This window comes from Cyanistes caeruleus, chromosome 10 (assembly GCF_971803275.1).
Source record: "Cyanistes caeruleus chromosome 10, bCyaCae1.hap1.1, whole genome shotgun sequence".
Lineage (NCBI taxonomy): Eukaryota > Metazoa > Chordata > Aves > Passeriformes > Paridae > Cyanistes > Cyanistes caeruleus.
In genome coordinates, this window is record NC_141710.1 from 18,244,971 (window position 1) to 18,269,496 (window position 24,526).

At 38.3% G+C, this 24,526-nt stretch overlaps 2 protein-coding genes across 13 annotated transcripts in view; one reads left to right on the top strand and one right to left on the bottom strand.

Moving 5' to 3' along the window:
• Positions 1-24,526, bottom strand: part of TTC14 (tetratricopeptide repeat domain 14) — a 170,245-nt gene that overhangs the window by 105,810 nt on the left and 39,909 nt on the right. The window lies entirely within an intron of this gene.
• PEX5L (peroxisomal biogenesis factor 5 like) overlaps positions 1-24,526 on the top strand; it is a 105,921-nt gene that overhangs the window by 2,126 nt on the left and 79,269 nt on the right. The window contains exon 1 of one of the 12 annotated variants that reach the window (XM_086844113.1): positions 14,516-14,537. The exons of the other annotated variants lie outside the window; for them this stretch is intronic. Within the exon in view, the coding sequence (XP_086700239.1) occupies positions 14,517-14,537 (21 nt within the window). The 5' untranslated portion in view covers position 14,516. Of the gene's footprint in view, positions 1-14,515; positions 14,538-24,526 lie in introns of those variants that run through there. 12 annotated transcript variants of the gene reach the window in all.

Consider the following 24,526-nt stretch of genomic DNA (forward strand, 5'->3'; position numbering starts at 1 on the left):
AGCACTGCCCTCCAGAACTGAATGATACCGGTTCCTCTTTCATGTTTGTGTTATCTGGGCGCAGCAGTGATAAATAATGTGTCATAATCCTGCTTGTAATAGGAGAGCAAACAGGTTCTAACAAGAGATGTAATCAATGGAGGGAGTATGCTTATTAACGTTTATTTCTGATAATAAGGTTAAGACACAAAACCAATCCTATAAACAACACTGCTGAATAGGACATTGCCAAATAGGTATTTACATCCTGAAGAAGGCAGAAGTTCTTTGCTGTGAGTTACATCTTGCAAGATTTCAACAGATGTACAGGAGTTTATAAAAGGAAATCTAATGGAATCTTAAGGTGTTTCACAGCAATGAAAATTTTCTGAGTCATTAAAACATTCAAATCAAACTCACAATAGTTTGATTTAAGGAATATAGGAGATAATAAATATGGGAATAGGAAATAAGGTCAAAACATGCAAATATGTTGTGACTGGTGTACTTCAATTTTTTTCTTTCAAAATACTTTTATTTTTTTCTAGCTCAAATATAATTAAATTCTAATCAAATTCTCTTAAAAGGTTTGCTGAAGTAAAAATACTATTACTTATGAGTACACTTGTCATTTTTAAAAACCAAAGCCCACCTCAGTTCATCATCCAAACTTTTGAATATATTTTTGTCCTAACAGGAAGCATTAATGAGCTTCAGATAACGTCTACAAAGCCTAAAGCCTTAGGAGAGATTTTCTTGTTTAGTATCTCCTTAATTAGAGCCTTTAAGTGAGTCAGGCAAAGACAATAAAAACCTAATTTCTTTCTAATGAAATGATCTACTGTAATGTTGATTAAACCATGTTGGAACATAAACTAAGTTACCATACAAATACATTATCAAACCTCACGCTAAGAAAAATGTCAGCACATTTTAAGCATTATAGGTCCTTTCTTACTACCCAAGACTTCTAAGACTTCTACTAAGTTATGAAGAACGATTTGCAGTTACCTGTTAATCTAAAATAAGGTGAACCATAAACCCATCCCAATTTGGGTGGATTAAGTCAGACACATAAGTCAGCACTCTGAACTTCTAAGCAAAAATAATCTCATTTTTAAAGCACTGAGCCCTTAATAGAACTTACTCTTCTTTAAGAGAAGGTGGGATGTTTAGCTGGGTAAACTACGCTACCTGGGTACATCCAAATGCAAAATGATGAGCCAATATATAATGCTTGATCCTACACTCTTTAAAGCAATAGCTCTTCTGAGGTTATCGGGATCAAATGTAGGATCAGATTTAGAATTCCAGTAATCATTTCCCTTTTTCCTACTGTTCTGTTCTCTCAGATGTAAAAGTAAAATCTGCAGAATTCATTCCATAGTCCACTTATTTTAAAATATATTTGCAGAGCCCATGTTTCACTAATAATCTACTGTAACTCAGCTAATTCTTTGAATAATTCTAAAACGGAAGAACTTTAACAATGGTGGCAAGGTAATAAGCATAATTACAGAGATTGGGAAGTTACCTATCTTGAAGAGGCATCAATCACTATCAGCTTCAGTGGGAAATTTCTGAGTAAGCTCAGCAAATTGTGCAAGTGTAGATGAAATGTACTTTGCATTGAAGCTCTGCTGAAGTCCAGCACCGAAAGTATTTTACCACATCAGGTCATAATGTGTGTTTCTATTAAATTTTTGTTTATAGTACAGATTAGGTTTGTTGGGGTTTTTTTATCCCCAAAACCCAGAAAATGACAGTTTATTCCAAAGACTTAAGTTTAGATTTTCTAAGATTTAGATTTTCTTTAGATTTTATGTTTAGATTTCTTACTGGTTTCTAAGTGAAACCTCACAACACAGAAACAACTAGAGAGGTCCTAAGCTAAAACTCCAAAGGCAGTTTAAAATATCTAAAAAGAAGGTGTGTCCTGCCTTCACATTTCCAGGTGCATTTCTGTAGGATTGGCTTTTGTCACCACTTGTGCTCCACATGCTTTCAGGTAAAACTCCAGAAGTGGCTTTCCACAGAGCCAGCATTATGACCTGCACTAGGATGCAGAGGAGTCCAGTGCCACAGGAGCTCTTTCAAAGCTGTTTCACCATCCTAATGAGCTTAAGCATTTGATTTCTCCGTGTTTAGCGACTGGTTGGGTTTGCACAGTGACTGCGCAAAGCAGAGCAGGGATTGCCATGGGTCCTGAGGCACCAGCTGCCCCTCCTGGGCTGGGGCTGAGGCTTCTGCATGAGAAAGAGGAGTTCAGGACTTCAGCACGGCTTGTTTGCCCACAAATGTACAACCTCAGTTATGTAAGAAGTCCTGTTTAATTCAGTAGATGTAGGCTCTGGCAGGATGGAACCTGATGGATACAGGAGCACATCCTGGGATTCACAGATAAGGCAAAAGGGCCAAGTCTAAATGTTAAACTGTACAGGTGAAAGGGACTATTTGTCTCTTAGGATAATGTGTGCAGTCCTGTGTGTGCTGTTTTCCATCTTCAACAAAACAGTAGCAGACCAGATGGAAGCAGAACATAAGCTGAGTTCAACCCCCAATCACTGCTCTGAAATTGCTGTCATTTTAACAACCAACTATAAGATGTTTTAAAGTTTTTATAGTATATTATGGACCTGGTACCAGTCTTCCTGTTGACTTTTATGAAAGTTCTATAAATGAACAGGGGGCAAATTTCAGTCACAGAATGGGATTTGCACAGCATTTGGCTTCCTATGAAATTCAAAATAAGTGCTTTCAAAACTGTTTGCCCTGATTCTGTATTTAGTCAGCCTTCCCCAGCACAAATGCTTGAACAGGAGAAGCGCTTTGCCAAATGTTGGCATGGAATTTTATATATGGCAGTGTTATGTTTCAAGATGGCTTAATTTAGACAAAGCAGAAATCTTGACCACACAGGGGTATCAGAGATCCTCTGGCACTCTTTTGCAGGAGCAGGCTTGTTAGTCACAATGCCTTGGCCGAGTTCCAGATCAGATAGTTTGTCTCCTAAACTTTTAATTGCATAAGCAATCAGTTTAATTCTTGTGTTGTGATATTTAACATTGTACCATTGGCATTTCCTATTTGCATTAAATGATCCATATTAATAATTCACATTTCATTATGATTTCAGTTGTTGAACACACACCTATATGATCGTAGCGGGTCTACAAAAAAATGTGTACATGAAAATTCTTGCAAGAAGGCACTTCAAGAGCTCCACGTGTTTTAGTGGGCTTGAAAAGCATAGCTAAATATTTTATAAAAGGCATTTTTGCACTGATTTCTCAACATTTAAGACACAGCTAACTCAATGAGGAAAGGGAAGCAGAACAGTCTCAGTATTTACTGCAACAGCAAATCCCATTTTGGTTTACTTAAAAACCTAATAAAAATACTGTAATATTAGTGTTGGTTACACTGCTACCTAAAATAAATAAACCCCAAGCTATTAAACAGCTATGAATAATAAAAAAAAGAGATGTGCATTTTTACATTAATGAAATGGCCCACAAAAAATATGCACAATGCAAAATTTGATTCAACACAAAATTGAATCTCTGCTCAGCTGTTAGTACCAACATAAACTTAATAACTTTAAGCTACAAAATTTTAAAAATCTGGGCACATGGCTGGAATCCTAACTGATCTCTAGCGGTGTCTATGAATCATAACTCCTAGCCTAGGTAAAATTACATTATGATAAACTGATAATATTTTATTATTACAACTCTTTTCTTAAAGTATCCACAATACTAGGGTAGTCTGTATGGTGGCATGTTTTCCATCTTGCCTTGATATTTTCCAGTATTTCAGTAGCAGTTCTTACGAAGTTTTGAACAGCAGGTCATGAACTGCTTGTAAACTGAAAAAAGGTAAAGCTAATGAGCTCACTTTCATAGAATGAGGTTCATTCAAAGAAAATAGATGATAAATTGCATTTGGTGAAGGCGCAGACCTAAACTATAAAAATTGTGAGCATTTGCAGTGCTGGTAAAGAAAAGCATCCCTTGAAGCTGCTGAGCAGCTTTACGAGAGCCTAGTAGAAAATCTTGCAAAGACTCAGAAATTCTTGGCTCATGCTGTATTTTTACTGGATGTAAATTAGGAAGAACTTTTACTAACTAACTAAAGATCCACCCCTCTAGTCTGGAATTAAATTCATTCCAAACATAGAAAAACAACATTCCCTAGCGTAGTCTCCGTCATATATTAATATAAATGTTAGTCTAAACCCAGTATATAACTTTCACCAAAGAGGCACTGTTTACTCAGGAACCATGCTGTACTTTATTTCTTTAATCTACCACTGTTGTCACAGTTTACTAAGCAAAGGAGGAGGATAAAAAGCTGGGATAAAGTCAACCAGCTGTATCAGGATGAATCGTCCTGATAGAACAAGGGGCATGAAAGGATGGAAAAAATAATTAATACAGAAATGTAGACTTTAGGAAATGCAGTCTCATAACTTGGGTGTAGAATATTTTGTAATTTATAATAATCTTGTTTCTAAGCAAGCTTTAAAAAAGGGCATTGAGGTACAAAGCAGTTCCATTTAAAAATGTCTATCCAGCTTAATTTGCTACTCTTTTTGCAAATGTTGAAAATGAAAAAGGTAAAAGCATTGAATTAGTACTTAGAATTAATCTGCTCAGCACACTAAGTACATAGAAGTTGTTTGTATCACAGAATCTAATTTTGCATAGTCTGTTTCAGAAATAGGTGATGCTGCAAAACTGGGAGAAACATTTGTCTTCCTAATCAGTGTCATGGCATGTAAACTAGGAGGTGGCTTTCTATAGCTATGGATTTTCATCATTGTCCAGTAATATTTCTAATAAAATGGCTAACAATCATAAAGACCAAATTCAGCAAATTTTTCTGCCAGGTTAGAATTATTATAAACAGTCTAATATTTCATTGCTCTGCTCTCAGGCTTTTGAAGTTCTGAGTCATTGGTACATGAGTTTTACTTCCAGTGGTTTATTTGCATATAAATAAAGTAAATTCTAAAATACCAAGTAAGTGAAACTCATTATAGGCAATGGAGAAAAAAATCCATGTCTCATCAGTTTACCCATGCCCAGAAATACAAATCACAACCCAAAGTTTAATGTTAGCCCCTGAATGTGATTTTCCCAAAGTCTGCACAATTAGTCATGTGTCAGCATTACTGCAGTTCCTCTCAAAACAAAACATTTCGTACCAAACTTCAATTTTCTGCTCCTTGCTCAGGTTTGAAGGCTTTCATGAGATGTTTTGCCTCCTGCCACATTTGTGCTGTGTTTTCCTTCCAGCCAGCTCACCCAGGCTGTGACTGCTGTGTGCAGCAGGGGCTGAGTCCCCTCTCTGCAGCACTTGGCCACAAACCAAAAGTGTCCCACAGCAAAGTTCTACTCACTGCCACGAGTAGAAGGAGGTGAATTGATGGTGGAAAATTTGGTCACCAGCAGAGCTCCCTCTTCACAAACTCTATAAGGATTAGGAGGCAATAGGGGACTGTCATGAGGAAGGAAGTAGCCAGCTTAAAAAAAAAACACCTGAATTTTATCTACAACATTTGCAGGGTAGACCTGTGTCCATAAATTCACTTTTCTCACATGCTTCTCTATTTTGGCAATCCCTATAGGAAAAGAACCACAGTCTTTGTGAGTTTCTCTGTAAAATGTGGAACACTCTACTGCTTCATGTTCACTTGTCTTAGAGCAGTCTGCTCTCTTCTGGGAATGTGTTCTTTTCATATCATTTCCTTTTTACACCTCTTATCCCAATATGGATGTTGAATACAAGTTACCAATACTTTTGGACAGCATTTTTCAATGAAATATGCATTTAGAACAAAATAACATCTATGCATTTAGAACAACAAGAAGAGCATGTGTGATAAGGAAGGTACTGTGCAATGAATTCAGACAAATTACCTTTCTTGAATACATTATGACTTCATTTGCTGTTATGAGATACATAAAAGAAATTCAGATTCTCTTGTCCACTGACATTTAAAAATGAGACCTTCAGGATTATTTTGACATGCACTTACTAGCAGTCATTTGGCTTTATAGACTTTAATAGTTTTCAAAAGCTGAGGAGACAAATTTTAAAATTTGCCTCCCCAACATTAGAGCCAGCTGAATCTTAACCTTTATATCAGTGAATCTAATTTGAAATTACAGTGTTATAAAAAACAGAGTAATTTGCTTCCAAGCCTTTTTCACATTCATTTCTGTCTTCCCAATGTCACCAGTGGGGTTCCAATAGAGTGTCAAGCAATAAATACAGCATTTCCTGAATAGGGGCAGGAAAGCTGTCACAAAATGCGTTTTCAAATCCAGCATTTTCTGACTAGTAGGTGTATCAATAAAAGGTCCAGGAACTCTTATTCACTGTTAATTAAAAATCAGTTGAGGGGAAATACTTGCCCATTTAAGCCTAGCCTGAAATACAGAAATATGGTTCTTAATAAGCAATGCTGAATATTAGAGGTTAACTTCACAGAACTTCCCGTGGTCAATTTTGCTAATATTAATGTAGGAATAAACAAAGATACAATAAATAGAAGCTTTTTTGAGTATTTCTGACTATTATGTAAAACTGAGAGTAAACATCACATTTTGAATTGTTAGTAATCTGTCAGATTACTATTCATAAAATCTGAAAGATGATATCATATTTTAAACAAAAGCAGATTCATATTATTTATGCTAGGTAGGAGATGACCTTAGTCCTCAATATGGCCTTGGACACCATTGTCATAGGAGTTATGATAGAAATGTGACAGAAATGATTAATGAAATAAAAAATACAGCTTGACATGTGTCTCATCAAAGTGACAGATTATTTCTGCTGTCATTCATGGAAGTTTAACAAGGAATATAATTTTCCAGTTGCAGGCTTGAGATGTAGATGACATCTTTCATCTTTTGCTATTTGTTGTCTAACACTCCTTTTAAGAACCAGGACAATTTTAAGAAGGCTTTGAAAAAGGAACACAAGAAAGAATGTTACATAAAAGAAAGGGGGAAAATTATGATGTACAACAGAGAAAAAAAATGCAAAAGTATGGAAACTAGGAAGTGAGTGCTGGTTTGGTTCTCAACAGTAAAAAACATTGTTAATATTACCACTCTACCCAGTCCAGGTAATGTACACAAGGTGGCAAGTTACATACAGCTGGAAGGGATGCATAGGATTGCCTGAACCTGTGCAAACAAAAGGATTTGTAATTATTAGAAGACAGCTAGATAGTACATGGGAATAGTGAAAGAACAATAATCCTTGTAGCACTCGCAAGAAAGGATTACATGCTGCTCAGGAAAGACAGAAAACAAAAGGTGTTGGTTGTATTAAGAGCCTGGACCCAAAGAAAATGAGCAAATTTTTTTTCAGAAGTTTCACAACTAATATTTTCAATTGTTAAATTGTTGAGGTTATGCCTTAACACAGCGTAGGGAGAACACACAAGGAATGGAGATAGTTCCTCATAGGCAGAAGGAAAAATACAAGTTGCCTAAAGTAAAGCTTATTTTGATCTTAGAAATACATTAAAGTATATTAAAACAATCATTGGGAATTTTTTTGTTATGAAAAAAGGGGAGGAGAAACAAAACATACTCAAAGTGGCATTTGTATTATGGATAACCTAATTTATGGTGCAAAACCAAAATGTTCAAGAGGGTATGAATTCTTCAGCTACTAGAAATGTGTTATATTAAATTGGAGACTTAGTTGAAAATATGTTATAGTCTAGTTATGAATGTGAACAGAACAACAGAAAATATACCAGATTTAAGATAAGGTGAGAAAAATGGTAAGACAACTAACAGCCCAGATACCCATATGGCTCTCTGTAATCCTCAAAGTTTTAGGGAACAGACTTCAAGGAAAACTAAGCAAACTAGACCAAAAAAAAAAGAAAAAAAAAGAAAAACTGCTATTTGAATTTTTCAGGAAAACATAATGTCAGACTAATGCAAGAGTGTTTTCTGTTATAGTAACTGGGGTTTTAGGCAAGGGAGGTATAACTGACTTGATCTATAGGATCTTTGGTAAGCATTTGTTAGGGTTTTACAAAAGAAATTATTATTGAAGCTGGAGAAAGTAAAGAATAGCAGTAAATCTGTAAAGAAGGCAGGAAACTCATTCACGAGGAAATGAAAAATAGAGCACTAAAGGAAGGACTGTCAGACTGAGGAAAGTTTAATAGGGAAGGTTTTTGTGGATCACTGTTGGAAGTGGTTGTTTCTGATGTTTCATCCATAAACGTACCAGAAACAGGAAGATGGTGACTGCGCTTGTTGATTACTCAGTGCTGGAAAACATCGTCAATATTGGGAAACATTTGCTACTGCTGAGCTTCAGTCACTACACAGAGAGACCCCTCTGTACTTCAGCGATAAAAATACAATTTCATTTAACAGTGCTGATCATCAATAACAAAAAGCCTACCCTAAGCCATGGACTATGATTTAGAAATTGCTGTGAAGAACGACTTGCACATACGTAATGGCTGTAAGTTGTCGATAAAATACATCCATAAAAAAGACAGATGCAGATCTAGTTTTAGAAGAGTTCTTTCCAGAATAGTCAGGAAAATATCAGTGCCAGCTGACAATGCCAGTAGCAGATTTTCAGTTGAGAAAGAAGTACAGAAGAGAGGCATGGAAACAGGTCCAAAGAAGGATGATCAAGGAGAAGGGAAACTCTATCTTACAAGAGACCAAAAGATTTTGGCTTATTTCATTGAGCAGAATGACAGCTCAGCAGGACCATAATCACAGCATGTAAATGCATCACGGAGATAAACACCAGATATGGAAAACCTAAATTAGCTAAGAACAAAACTGGCACAGAAACAAATGGATATTAACCAGCTGTGAATAAATTTAGGTTGGAAATTAGAAGAAAGTTTCTGATCATTAGAGCAATCAAGACTTTCCAGTAGCCTTCCAATTGGAATAGTGGAAGCAAAAAAATTAATTACTTTAAGATGAAGCACAATCAGTTGCTGGGAGATTTGGTATGACATGCTGCTTTTGAGACAGAAGACTGAACCTCAGTGCAGGAACAACACCTTCCTTGTCTTAACAGAATCACAGAATGGTTCAGGTGGGAGTGAACCACAGTGGATCATGTGGTCCAACATCCTGCTTCAGCAGGGTCATCTGAGAGCACACACTGTGGGATTGTGTCCAGATGGTTCTGGGGTGCCTCCAGAGAGGGAGACTCCACATCCCCTCCAGTCAATCTGTTCCAGTGCACAGTCACTGCACAGGAAAGTTCTTTCTCATGTTCAGGTGGAACTTTCTGTGCATCAGTTTCTGCCCATTGCCTCCTTTTTTATTGTTTGGCACCACCAAGAAGAGCCTGGTCTGTCCTCTTGACCCCCTCCCTTTAGATATTTATACAAATTAATGAGGTCCCCTCTCAGTCACCCCTTTGAAGTCGTCTTCAGAAGTCTTTCAGAAATTACCTTCTCAAATTTCTATGACTTCAGCAGAAACACACTCCAACTCTTGTTCAGAAAGACCAAAATACTCAACTTCAAGAAGTCAAAAGTTTTCCTGTTACAGCTGCAGAGGGCTTGACTGTCTTCACAGCTTGAGTAACCTCCTGCTAAGAGGCCCACACAGGCAGTGACAAATTTGTGCCACTTTGCCAAGTCCAAAACATCTTTTTGAGTAGAGCTGAGCTTTAAAGTTTGAATATTCTTTCTGCCAGCTTTCTTATCAAGTCTCCCACTCAGCTGAACTCATGTTTTTGCTTCATCTAAAACCTTTACAATCAGAGGAAATGTATTTCCCCCCATACAGCTAAACTCATTGGTTCACATTAGAGACACTGAAGCCTTTCACCATCTCGTATTCATGTTCCTGCAAGTGGGCATTGAGAGCTGGAAATCACCAGCTGTGTCAACATTGTGTAACAGGAAGTTAAATGTATTTTAATAATCAAATGTTGTGTGTGCATGAGGATATAAGCTAGAACCCATCAGAACCAGTAGGGATATTTTCCCTGACATTAGCTGAGCCAGGACTAAGCTCTTTTTCTGAACTACCACCAGCTCACTTTTCTCTCCTGAGCTCCAGAAACAAATGCATTGTTTATTGTTAATTATTATGTAGAGCATGTGGTCTTAAATAAGAGAACTCAGTTTTCAGTTTTGCAGTCCTAGTCAGGAAAAACTACTGAACTCACTTTGGACTGTTCTTTTGGGAGGGATCACATCTTAGAGTCGGTGCTCCGTCCCTGTACTGAGTCAGAAAATTATTTCTGGATTAATTCAGACTCATAAAAGTACCTCAGGATCTGATTTCTGGCGTTCCTGTCCCATCTCATATCTGTGATTTGCATCCCACAATGTATCAGGGAGACAGATGTCCCTGAGCACTCCATCACAATCTGATAATATCATTACAGATTTGCAGCTCTTAGTCATTATCAGTTCTGTGCTGTAGTGCACTGAGCACTTGCTACTCCGACCTTAAAATTTCAAGACTCACACCAGCAAAAGAGTTTCCAAATAGGCGAGATCACTGGATATTGGCTACAAAAAGATATATAAAAGCATATCACTAAATTTACCAAGCAGGGGAATAAATATTTTTTCCTGCCATTACACAAAAAATGAATGTCTATTTCCAAAGTGTTTTATATTTGTCAAGGCAAATTCCACTGCCTTTTTCTCAAGTAGTCACTGACAAATACCAGAAATAAAAAGTTGAATAACTCCAAATTATTAACCCAGATTCATTTATCATCACAGAAAAATTCTATATTCAGGTGGTTGCATATAGTTTCTGTGTATTTGCTAAGCACCAAACAAGGCAATTTTATGTGAATTTACAAGGAAGTATTTACTATTCCTTCATGCACACAAACATGCTCGAGTTCCATCCTATGAGTCATTTGCACAATTAGAGAGTAGATGCTGCTGATGTGGCCAACCAGACATGATAGACACAGACTAGAGAGACCACAAATATCAAACCTGAATTTAGCAAATGGCTGAAACCTATGTGCAAAGTGTTCCCATATCTGCAAATACAAAACTGGTAAGGTTTTTAGTGACTTTTATACTGCTCTGTTCACAAGGAAATAGAATTCTTGGCTTACACTAATAGACAATAAACAACCAACATTATTTTTCAACTATGGTGTCTGCATGGTGCTTTCAATATATCACTGCCAACAGGCTGTCTTTGATTTCTGGTCTTTCTTGCTAAAACAACAGTTCTAAAAATTAAAATCCCATCTAGCATTTCAGACAAGAAGGTAGTTGCTATCAACTGCACATTATTTTGGACAGCCAGGAGTACAATAGAAACATTTACACTCATCTACAGGTAAAAACTTATATAACACATTCCGGTGTATGTTTTATTTTGAAACCATAGAGATGATGTCTGAACTATCATTCCCACTTAAGCTGACAATTAAATATACACCTATCAAAGAACTGCAAATGCTTTACAAAATACTCTTAAGTTTACTAGTTGAAGACAATTTTAATTTTTTTTTTTTGAGTCTTAATAGCTGACTTCTTGAAAAGGAACAGAATCACTGCTTAAGAGTTCAACTGCACTTATGATTCTTTTTCTCTTCAAATCATTTTCATAAAGGAAAAATAAATATATTACAGACATTACATTTAATTGTACTCTGATTTATATTTACAGGTTCTCACTATCTAAGAGGAGAAGCAATTATTTAGTGTATCTGGTTACCATTTGTTTCTCTGCAGCTTTAGTTTTGTGCAGTCCCTACAATTTGTGTTTATTGACACCAAAATAATTTGTGAAATATGAGAAGCAGAGTTTCCAGAGGAAATCCATTGCAGATTTCTGTCCTGTGTCACCTTCTTATTAATACTTAGTACTGGCAGAGAACCATGGCAGCATGTATGTGAAAAGATACCATCCAGTTGTGGAGAGTTTTTAATTACTAAGGTAGTATTTTATTCTTACAAAAATGGAAAGTCTTCTTAAAAGTAACTTTTATATTTGAATCCAAACTTTTTGCCACATTTCTCTCAGGAATTGGAGTGTAACTGCGTGGTACAGGATTCAGTGCACTCCATGTAACTTAGTAGGAGAGCTGGAAAATACATACCATTAATGCAGTCCCAAATTCAAGAGGGCTCTCTTCAAAACATGGAAACCTGGCCAAGTAAATGTAGCCCTTCCTTCTGGGATATTGCTGATAGGAGATGGACAGAAGAGTAATTCATGTGAGGGAAGAGAAGCAGATCAGTATCACAGTTACAGAGAGCCCTGAATGGGTAAGGAAAACTGAAAACAACAGAAGAGCTCTGAAGCAAGTCAGGAGCATCCTGCCCAGTAACAGCACAGCTGGAAAGGGAGGCAGGATGGCACAATTTAACCCCAACCACAGGGCCTGAGGAGGAGAAGGAAAATCTCATTCTGAGCCAGGGGTCAGAGTTTTAGGAGTGGAGCTGGTTGAACACGTGTTTCCGCAGATAGCACAGGACCCCCCTGTGATTTTATCCATTGGTTCTGTGAAACTACAACAAATTCTTTTGCACCACTATGTCCCAGTCTAATCCTATCTATGTCTGGTTAATCAACTGTAGTGCAATTCATTCAATGATTTACCTCATAACTGTTGTATGCTCCAAATCCACAACAAAAGAAATAGATTCAGTGGAAAAGCACTGTGAGGCCATTCTTGATTTCCACAAATCAGTTTACTGCACTGGGCCACTCCACCAGAGTCTTCAGGAACAAGCTGACCTTGCTGGATTTGCTATTGCTTACAGTGAAAGATTATTATGGTTCCCCTGTTTTTCATATATAATGCAGAAAAAATTACAATGTATTGCCCCTAGCATTTTTTCTAAAATAAGATGATTTTTTTTCTAAATCTAATAACATGTAAGATGATAATTATAAGAGGGCAAGGAACAGACTGGTATTGAGCAATTGCAAAAAAACCAACTGCTGTATTGATCTAGATATTCAAAGTGGCTTTTCAAGATACAGAGTTGGAAAAGGCTGTGAAGCAGAAGAGTTCATGCCAAGCAGTAGAATCAGTTTGAATAGCTCTAAGTTAAAGGCCATAAATGGGGGGACAGTCAGAAAAAGCAGAGCACACTTCTTGGAGCATGGAAGGGATCTTAGCATGGTAATTAACACACATATCAACTGGAAACTTTGAATAACACAGTGAGATAACCTTCTCAAAGACTGATGAAAGAGTTAAAGGCCTTAGGAGGAGGCATTTTCTAGAGAATTAAGATGCTTTAATCTCCATAACTACATTCAGAGGAAACACTTTGGTGAACACTGGAATTTAAGATTAATTCCTTTGTATGACTTGGGACACATCCTTGTCCATGTGATTTTTAGTTTATTACAGTGTCAAAAAGCAGCTGTGAGAGGGGCCTGGCAGTTGACATACATGGCCCCAAGGGCTGGAGCACTTCTATGGGAGAAGGAATATGCCAAAGGCATCACTGTGGTCACCAGCTGCTTTAACAGCTGCTATAAATCTCAGCCTGCCCCATGGGCAGAGGATGTGTACATTCACTTCACCCTCTTTTCTCAAGCTGTGTTAGGAATGACAGCTTCAACAAAACCTGCTGTTAAAGACCAGAGTTTTTGCTTTAGAGTTGTTCTCAGTTCTGAACACAGTTCTTTGTCATTAGGCTGTGTGAGCTGTAGGCTACTGCTTGTAGAATTCCAGACCAATTCTCCAGGGAGCATCACCAATCTCACAAAAAAGGTAATAAGGAAAGATGTGATACTTGGATCTCAATTCCCTAGGGATTCTTGTTTAGGAGGAGAAAGGAGTCCCGAGTTCTTTTTATCTCATTAGGCTCCACTACCTTTAGAGCTATTACTACTAATGATACCAAAAATTATCTGTAGTGGATCTTAGAGATGGAAAACAGAATCAAATCGAATAGATCTTGAGTGGAATAGATCACTGCAAGCTGCTGAGCTATACCCCACCCCGACATCTGCACAGTCCTTTTAGTTCATGGGATGATACAGATGTAATTAGAAGAGAATCTGATGGAAGATATTAGGAATAAAAGCATGAATTATTATTGAGAAGCTATTTAGGAATTAAGGAATCTTTTTTTCACAAAATACTGAAATAAAGAAACCATTAAATCCAATCATTTTAAGAGAAAGCTACATCTCTTTTTTAGGAAAAAAAAAGAATGAACAGAGGGCACTGCTGCTGGCTAGGTGTTTGTTAATTTTTCATGTGAATTTATTGCATATGTATGATTGAATTAGTAGCACTGACAGGAACCCAGGCACAGTAAAAGCTTCCTGCTACTGACACAGCAGTGCTCAAGCTGTGCACTCCTGACCATTAGCAGTCCTGCTGTGGAAGCCCCGAGCCTGGCTCTCAGCACAGGCTGCAGAGCTCACTGGAACGGGACCGAGCGCGGCGCCCTCCGGAACCAGGGCTAGTAGGATGAGACCACTCCACTTTTTTAGATTAATGACCTCATTTGGACTCTGATGCCAGGCTCCAGGGAAGAAAGTCCAGTGCAAGCTAATATGCTACCAAAATACTGCAAGGTAAGTTTGGGGGGAAAAAATTGTTAAGAGGATTTTGTATTTTGTGGTAAAGAGACTAAATGCAAAAAAGGGAGTCAGAAACGAGCAGCTTGCAGGAGAGACTGTAAGGTGCAGGAATCAGAATGTTTTCTCACCTTTGAAAAAAAGAGGGTCATTTCCAAACACTCAGAGGCTGAGCAGCGAGATCTGGATCTTCTGTCACCGAGCAGTAGATTGCTTCAGAACAGAGACGCTTTGAGAGCAAACTAGGAGAATATAAATTGCATATATAATAATTTAACCATGCGAGCATGTTGCCAAATATTACCATCTAAAAGGAATATAGGTATCATGGCTGCTGTGAAGTCCTTAGGGAGGCTCATAACCTTTTGGGAACCCTTTCTTCCTCCCCTGCAACGTATTAACCTTTTGACCACGTCAGTGCTTAGAAGTACATAACGAAATGGTACATGCAGGCAGATACAGTTGGGGTAGGAACAAAACATCAGGGATGCAGGATGTTGTGTGAATTCTGTATCAAAACCTCATAGCCAAGAATAGATACAGAGCTAAAAAAAAAGGTATTTCTGATGTATTATGAATGTGCAGATGAGCAGCGATGGAAAAACATTTCATCACTGTCTTTACAAACTATATTCCTGTAGCGTCGGATTGTGACAAAAGAACAAAAATGAGCTTTCTGCAGAAGTAGCACTGCTGGATTTAGTGGTGCTGCTAATGGAGTAAGATTTTTCTTGGAGTAAGAGTGCCATAAACCAGCCCTCAGCCACCACTTCCTGTTTACTTGTGGTTTATTCACTAGAGCAGATCTGAGTTTCTCTCACTGCAAATTTCTGCTCTTTAAAAAAAAAAAAAAATACCATTTCATACCATTCATCCTCATGGAGGGTTTTCTTTTCTAGTCAATCATTTGACATGTAGAAGAATGAATTAATTAACTGTTCTTTGATTAGAATGGTACTCTGCTCTACTCTGCTGAGACGTAGAGCTTCAGTTAACATGTTCTTTTCCAGTAGGTCTAGACAGCCTCTTCTAAAATTTCATTTAGATATCACTTGTAATTCATTTCAACACTTCCAGTCACTTAGTAAAGTTGCTTCAATACTTTCCTTTTTATTGAAAGTTATTTTATTGCTGCATGCAAGGTGTTTTATTTTATGATTTTCCATATGGTTGGTCCCAAAGAAGAAAGGAGAAAACACAAAATAGTTCCAAATTAAATTCTAATCTAATTTAACAGCTGTAAGGGAAATTAAGACATATTAGCTAATCTAGAACCTCAGCCTACTGGAAAAATGAAAAATTAAGCTGATCATTCAGAAACTTTTAGTGGTTTTTCACCTATGTACAAATATATAGTGGGCAGCTGGAGACAAACTGCAGCAGAAGGCAGAAGCTCCTATTGAATTACAACATTGTTCCAAATGAAAAGCTATAAATAAACATACACTGAGGTGCACAACTCATAGCAAAACTAGCAAATGTTTTTGACATTTGGACTACACTTGAAGTTTTAAAAAAAAATTGTTTTCTAACACCTTGACAGATTTTGAGGCTGGAAGGATCCATTTCTTGACCTGTTGTATGAACTGTAACATAACACAGGCTGATGGACTTCACACACGTGGCACAATTGATCTTCAAGATCATCATTTGAATTTGAACAGAACATACTCTGGAAAAGCATTTATTTTAAGCTTAAAGATTGAAGTGATGGGGAATCTACAATCACTTGCTCAAATACTCCTGCAGTAATTCTCCAGACTGTTCAAAGTATTCTTAGCATCTACAAAATACTTCTTTCATACACACACAAAATACATGAGAAATACAAATTAGAAACTACCTTAGAGTAATATAATAAAGCAGATAATATTTTTACAATTCTCAGGTAAGCTGCATTGTAATGGAAAGGCTTGAAATTACATTTATAGCCATGAAGCGTGCAGCTGAGGAACTGTGTAACTAAGCACACGAAAGAATCAGTCCAAAGTGCCTTCTTGTTCCCAGCTCAGTTTTCCAGTTCACTTACAGTGGACAAAAGTGGCAGTTGGAGGAGCTGGAGGAAAAACCCTCAAGGTATCAGCAGCCTCAAAATGATCTTACAGTGTAAAAGTGTCCATTGCCTCTGGAGGAACCAGGATTTCACCTCTAGTCTTGTGGGAGGGAATTCTGATCAACTCTTAGAAAACAGCTGGGTCACATGAACAGGAGGGGTGCTCTGCAGAGAAAATTTAAAATCTATTCACATGTATATCAGGAGTGTGTATCTCTATATTACAGCAGGCAAAATGTAGTCTTACCTCCTCTGAGGTAGTTTTGATTCATCTATTTTAGCATTTTCTCAGAAAGTTCCTGGCAATGAGAGCTTTTACAGTCCAATTAACACAACAGGGACTGACAGTCTCTAAGCCTGGAAACAATTCTCACAAGCAGTGATGTGGACAAGGCTACAGATAATTAACTCCTCTCTTATACATGAAAAGGTAATAAGGTTATTCAACCAGTTGCAAAACATGGAAGAACCATTTTTACCCACACTAAGAATGGAAGCAAAAGACAAGGAAGTTTGTACTTGTCAGTGAAAGAAATAGGTTAGCATGTGTCCTGATTTGGGAAGAAGAATAATCAATATTTAAAGACACTGAACAGACTACAGTTGGAGACAATCCTCTCTCCAGGAGAGAAGCCAAGAAAAGACCAGAGGGAGGCTGAAAGGGGGAAATTGCTCTGTGCTGGTAAATCGAGGTAATGATAAACACAGGTCAGAATACCAGAAGTATTGACTCCACTACCAACTTATCGTTTCCCTGTTTTCTGTGGAAGTTACATACAATATCACCCACCACCCCTGCTTTGTTTATGATGACCAAGCCTATAATCCCAGCACTTAAAACAATGTTTCGTGCTTTCCAGTTGCGCTCTCTGGATTCATTTCTATCCTGTTAACTCAATGAAGACACCAATGTCTTGGGTTAATTCCCTTCTCATTTCTTGATATAAAAAGTAGTAATTTTTGTGAAACTAATAACAAAATGAAGTGCACTGATTTGGAAATGTTTTGTGTTCATATAAAACAGAAATAGACTGACCTTGCCTGAAAAGTACATTACTAAACGCTTGAATATTTATTTGGACTAATCAGCTAGGAAATACTGCATTTCAGAAGCTTATACATTTCAGACAGTATGATATTTACTTCCCTTCACAGAAGTTATTCAGTGTCATTAATTCAAACCTAAATACATCTACCATATATTTTTAATGCTGGATTAGGACTTAAGGGATGTTTTTATTATATCTTCATGACAATACAAAGGCAAAAAAAAATCCCTCTTCAAGGACTCAGTAGATGAATCCACTTGTTTATGAAGCAAAGCCTACTTGTTTTATTTAGAGCAGATTCAGCAGACCTTAGTTCAATGAATCTCTGCCTGGATGCTGTCAGCCTGACAGCCCAAGCCGTGCCTTACCTTGAATTCCTAACATTTTGACCAACAACTTTTTTTTTCTCCCAAATACTTTATTTGTATGTATCCAGTAGCAAAAATTGATACTTAATAATTCACCAACAAGATTGTGTGCCTGCACCTTTCCCTTGCAGCTGTATTTACTCAAAACAAAGCTATTCAAATGAGCCCTAATCAAGACACATCATTCTGCTCACTGTGTGAGCAAATCCACTCGGATCCCCTCAGCTGGGAACGCCAGCAGTGAAGCCCCAAACAAGAATTCTGGCCAGTTCACTGACAGGGCAGATCCACTGGGATGTGGCATTAATGTCACATTTAGCTGATTTAAGGCTCACCTGGGTCCCCTAAGTACTGACAGAAATGTTCCTTCTGTGCCTGTTGAGCCATTGTTGGAAGCTGATGGAGGAGTTCCTTAATGCTTGACCCATGGCTTTGGCAGCACAGCTCTTCCCAGAGTGTCCCACTGGGCACAGTCTGTGTCCTGCCCTGTGACCAGCTTCAGCTGGGGGTCACAGGAGCAGTTCTGCATGGAGAACAGTGTCAGCTGTTACCTGAAATTCCCAGGGAGAGACAACATCTTTTTGAAGCTTACTTTGTTACAATTAGGGGTGAAATTGCAGTTAAAAATACTGGAAATTGAATGGCTAGATGATAAAACAAAAGCTTTATCAATAGCTACTGTGTGCCAGGTGTTTTGCTTAAGGGATCCTGTCTCCTACATCAGTGTTATTTAAATAACATTTTGACAGCTCAGCATACCAGGTTATGCTGAAGAGTTTTCACAGAAACTGAATGGGATATGTTAATAGCCCAGACAGCCTTTGAGGTATTTGTGATTTCCAGTGTGACAGACTTGTTGGATTCTGCCAGGCTGTTCCGTGTAACTCAGAGCTAACTGCTTATGGCTGTGTGTGAGTTAACAAAATACAGATGTTAAATCACTTTACTGTGCAATAGTACATGTTCTTTTAAATACTTATACTCTCCTTTCACTCCATCACCTCTCACAAAAAACAGTGTCTAAAGTGCTTTCTGTATGGAGTGGCAGTGAGCTGGAGTTAATTCAGAGCAAGAGACACCAATACATCAAACAGTGACTACGCAGTGGAAAGAAATAACAAATTTCCAATGGCTCCAACAAAATAACTTGAGCACCCTGCCATGAACATGACCTTTTATCTTTTCACTTGAAGCTGTGGATCTGTATATATTGTGCTCTAAGCACTAAGGAAAAATTAGAATGGGCAGATGCCAGAAGGAAGACAACTGTCTTTTCAAACACGCCAAGACTGAGCAGAGAACTCTCTTTGCCACTGAGCAGAGAACTCTCTTTGCCAGTCTGCAGCTGGGGGAACTTTCTGGTTGTTGGCATCGATCTGCACATCGAGCTCGTGGCAATGAGTGGGCAAGGCCACAACTGCTGCAGTTCACACTGCAGAGGATGCACCATTCCGACTGGAACTTCTTAAAATAAATCCCTATATATTTTATCAGTACAGCAATCTGAAGTGCAAGTGTCTTGAAGGATTTCTCGCTTTATCTAAAATATGAAATGTATTTAAAGAATAAAGTTTTTGTGTAGAACTGGGAAGATAATGCGCGCCTTGTGGGAAATAAAATTATTTGTGTAAGGAACCTTTTCCAGCCTGAGTGCTTTGGAACTTACTCAGCTCTATGGCCATAGTTACTTGGAAAATGTGGCTTTAACTTTGTGACTAATCTCCAACGGTAGATTTAAGAATGAACTAGAGAAATCAATCAAAATCTGTTTTCACGTGAAGTTTAGATCATTTGTATATAGAGAAAGTAAAGAACTTTTCTAAATAGGCAACTTGTATGACTAATGCTTCAGGCAGATAAATGTAGGATTAAACAGAATCACTTGGAAGGTCACAGAAAGAGACTGCAAAAAAATTTCCATTCTCCCTTCCTACCAGACCTATAATGGAAAAATAATTTTGTGTTGTTATGAAAATCTGTAGGACTGTCACCTCTACATAATAAGAGTACTCTTGTCCCCAGAAAATCAATAGCTGTATCTTCACTAGAGGTAATCACTAAGGCTAAAATTCTAAGTGCATTTTGGAAAAGCAAGCTTTTATTTATATATGTACTTTTATATACATAACCAGAAAAATCAAATTAAAGGAGATCTATGATACCAATACAAAACTACCAGCAAACACCAGAATATCATCTCCAAAACAATTCTAAAAATTCTTCTTCTCTGTTTGGACTTCAGTATTTTCTTATTAACCCCTCTGTCTTGAACACAAAGCTTTAGTGTCCTCTTGGAAGTTATTTCATACAGACCACAGGGTCAGCAAAACATTAAAACAACATTTCATACCAATATTTATTGGTGTCTTGTCAGCTTGGCATGCACCAAAGATCTTCTATTGGGATCCCAAGGTGTTTGAATAATGAGTCTCACTGGACACAAGGTTCACTGTGCCTGTAAATACAGTCCTCTTCTCTGAGGTTCTCTATGCCTTAGTTCCTCTCTTTATAAAAACACCTCAGGGACAGTACCAACCCATCTGAGAGAGATGAATCATGTGGCTAAATTTACTGATGCCTGTCAAATTCTTCTCTTAGATCCTTTGATATAATCTGAAATAGTATCTCGAAATAGTGGAAATGATTAGCTACTACAATATAGCAAGTTATTTAGTTATTAAGGCATAGGACAGTAAATACTAGATCCTGCACCATTAAAAACTATTCCATACACCCATAGCTTTAGTCCAAGATGCATATACATTCCCACACTAAAAAAAAATATATATATATATTGTTTCAGCATATCCAGAGGGTATGTGGGAAAATAACAGCTCAACCTGTTAAGAAACAGCTCACATCAGCACTTTCTGCAGTGTGACCCAGCTACTTCATCTCAGTGAGCTTCAGCCTGTTTTTCTGGCTGGCAGTAGTGAGCAAAGAGATACTGAGAGAGAAAAACAAAATAAAAGTTGGGGTGAGATTATCTTAAGAAAGCTACAGAGGGAATGTCTTTAACTCCATTACTCCCAGGTTTGCAGGCACTCAACAGGGAGCTTAAAAGCCTTGCTTGTTTTCCACACACACATGCAATGAAAATTAAAATCACCTCACATTTAGTGTCTTTTGAAAAATACATGGGGAGCCTCAAGCTACATTGCACCTAATAGGAAAATTATTGCAAAATTTCACCATAGCTGATAGATTTGTAGACAGATGGCCTATGCACTACCCTGTGGTCTCTCCAAGTTGTTTTGGGACACAGGCCCTTGGATCAAGAGAAGAAAGCCCTCACTAGTTTTGTTATCTGTGGGTATGTTATAAATACAAGGTTTTGGTGCCTTTAATTCTTTCATTTTTACCAGTATCGCCATAATGACTTAGAAAAAAAATTGACAAATACTCAGTAAATGCACACAGCTTCTCATTCATACACTGGCGGAGAAGGGCAGGTGTGACAGGGGTCAGAGTTCTGCCTTAAAATGCTGCTGGGAGGAAGGAGTGAGAGGCAGAGGGGGGAGCCCAGGTGTGGGTAGAGGCTGGTGTGCAATCACCAAGGTCAGAGGTGCTGCAGAGATAAGTGTTGTACCTGCTGCCTTTCTTACACCTGTGAGGCTTTATCAGTAGAGTATCTTAAACAATTCTCACTTATTTCCGGAATGTCACCGGAAATCAGGTCAGTAGTTTTATCTCCAGCTTGTAAAAGCTACAGAAGGTAGTCACTTTTCAGTTCTGCACAGCAGACTGAGAGGTAAAACGCATCAGAACTTGTGTACCTCAGTTTCAGTTCCCAAATTAGCTCCCTAGGTGCCTCTGAAATCAGCAGGCTCCCTGTGAGAGCAAATGCAGGCTATTCCCCTTACTGCATGGTGCAGTGCCTGTTGCTGGGTTGTACAAACAGCCTCCACTGGCTCCAGAATCCCACTCAATAATGCTGCCTTTTTTCTTCAGTCACTTCCTTCCCTCTTCCAAAAGCCAGTGCCTGAAGGAAACATGGCATTTGCAATTCCAGAAAGCCCATACCATATGTGAATGAGGCTGATCTACAGAAAACTCCTGCAGTCCCCCAGGAGGAAACTGACAAATTCATGCTTTTGGAACACAAACCAGTTTGTGGTCAGATATTTAATCAGATGTACAATTTACATCTTCCATTGCAAACCTTAACATTGCTGCCTCCTCATTCCGATGCTCCAGTATACTGCAATTGTACCATAAATCTTTCTGAAACACATTGTCTGTCTGCTCTAAAAGTGGTTCAAAAACACCAAGTCATGGAGAGCAATCGTGAGCTGTGAGCAGAGAAAGCAGCATAACGTGCAGCATTTTCCCACCTCTCAGGTTTAGGAAGCAGTTATATTAAAGTAGCCTCAAAAAGCTTTCAAGCTTCATTTTTCAAAATCTTGCCTCTTTTTAGAATAATAACTCATACAAGGCTAACAACCTCCAGGCAGTAATCCTGAGCACAAAGTCTGAAAAATTAAGCTGAATGCCGTTACCCTACAGGTTTTATTTATGCTGGTAAAAGGTCAGGGAAAGGGCCTGGACTGTAAGAATCCCTGTTAGGCTGCAGTAATGGTCCCTGACAGGCTTTCACCCTGGGTTAGATTGCAGTCTTCCAAACAATTCCCAGGCAGGATTCAGAAGGTGGCAGAGGACAGTGACCACTTCCAGTGGCAGTAGCACAAACCAAAGGATGAGACTCCAGTTCCTCAGTGGAGCCCAAGAAACTGTTCAGAATACATTTTTCAGAAAGCCAAGTGATCTTGACAGAAACAAGAGCCAGGCAAGCTGCTACTTTCCTCACTGCATTCCCAGCTAAACAGGATGGATCATTCACTTCAAACACACATGGTTGGGGTGTTTTTAGCACTGTTACCTGCTTTGTCTAATTAGTTATTCCTAATTGTATAACCCAGCACTAACTTCATGGTAATGACAGCTTTGGAAGAAGCTTTTCATAGCTGAGAGAGAGAGAAGGTACTTTGCTTTAAAATCTCTAAACTGAAAATGTACTCATAGAAATTATAGGATGCCAGTTATGCAAAAATATGCAGAATTATGTGAAAACAAGCAGTCAGCAGAGGGCAGGTAGACTGTGCTGATGTCTCTGGGTGATATGTATATTTTGCTGTCTTAGCCATTCTCAGCAATTTCTTTTGTCAAAAAAATAAGTGATGCCGTCTGGAAAAAATCAGAGGCAGTCTAGTGCTCGTTGCAGATTTGTCACTAAGAATTTATCTGACATACCTTTACCTCAGACTAGGACACAGGAAGGAGCTATTCCCTACATAATACTCATCTGGAAAACACTGACACTATATGAACATTGTAGATTTAAAGACATGAATGTTTACAAAAAGTGTGTCTGTAACAGTCCATGTATATAGTGATTGTGTGTCTCAAAATATCTGCTTAAGTTATACCAGTCAACTAAAGACTATTATTGCTACTAGTCAGTATCAGCTTCTGCTTTCTGTGCCCAACTCCTGTTAGCAACAAACAAGACCTTTTTAAGATTACCTCCTTGCGAGTCTGAATCTCACTCTTAATAATTAGATAATCCTAAGATCTACCCAGTTGTCTCCTAAAAACAAAAAAGCAACAGAAATGGCTGTCCAAGGGGTCCAATCTAATTTAACATTGTAGGGAACATTACCACTCTCAAAGCTATTCCTGCCTTTCCTGATGATGGAAATGCTTGGGATCTCTCAGTGCCAGCAGCATGAAGTAATGTAACTACTCTAGCATAGAGCATGACATCAGATCTGTCACTACAAGCCAGAAAATCCATCACACTGAGGCTTTGTTCCCTCCAACAGTCATTTATTACATATCATTGAGCTGCTTATTTAATATTTATGCAAATTCTTGAAGACATTGTACTGGACCATGTATCAGAGACAATCTCTGCACAGGCAGCTCACCTAAGAGGATGAGAAAAGTCCTAAATACATAAAGGAACACTTCTATCTTCAGTCACTAGTCCATCTTCAGTGCATGGCTGCTTTTGAGAGCTCTATGAGTGATATTTTGGAAAGCCTGAACCACTCTTGTTACTGTCTAGACTGGCATAGAGTGCTCCAAATCCTAGGATTCAGAGTCAGTGCTGGGCTTGAGGTCCTGAGGAGGGAGAGTCCAACAAAAGGACAAAAGCAGTTGTGCAGCCCTAAAACTAGATGAATCTTTGTAGATCAGAAGGAATTTGGATGTTTCATTGTGGGAGCAGGGCTGTGCAGCAGCACCAGAGGCACAGACAGCGTGTGAAGCAGGTGGGAGCTCCCAGCTAAGCTCAGGATTTTTCCACTGATCAAGAGCCTGTGGACCAGATGTGCTGTGCTGTGGAAGACCAGTGAATCAGAGGGAAAGCTTCTCCCTTTACATTCTTCCCAATCCCCTTAACAAACACACTCAAACCGTCACCTAGCTCTGGTTTCTCAATTGCAGTTTCCTCTTCAGTGCAATTTCTAAACTGGAAGCCCAGTACAAACCCAGTTGCCTTTCAAACTGGCCTGC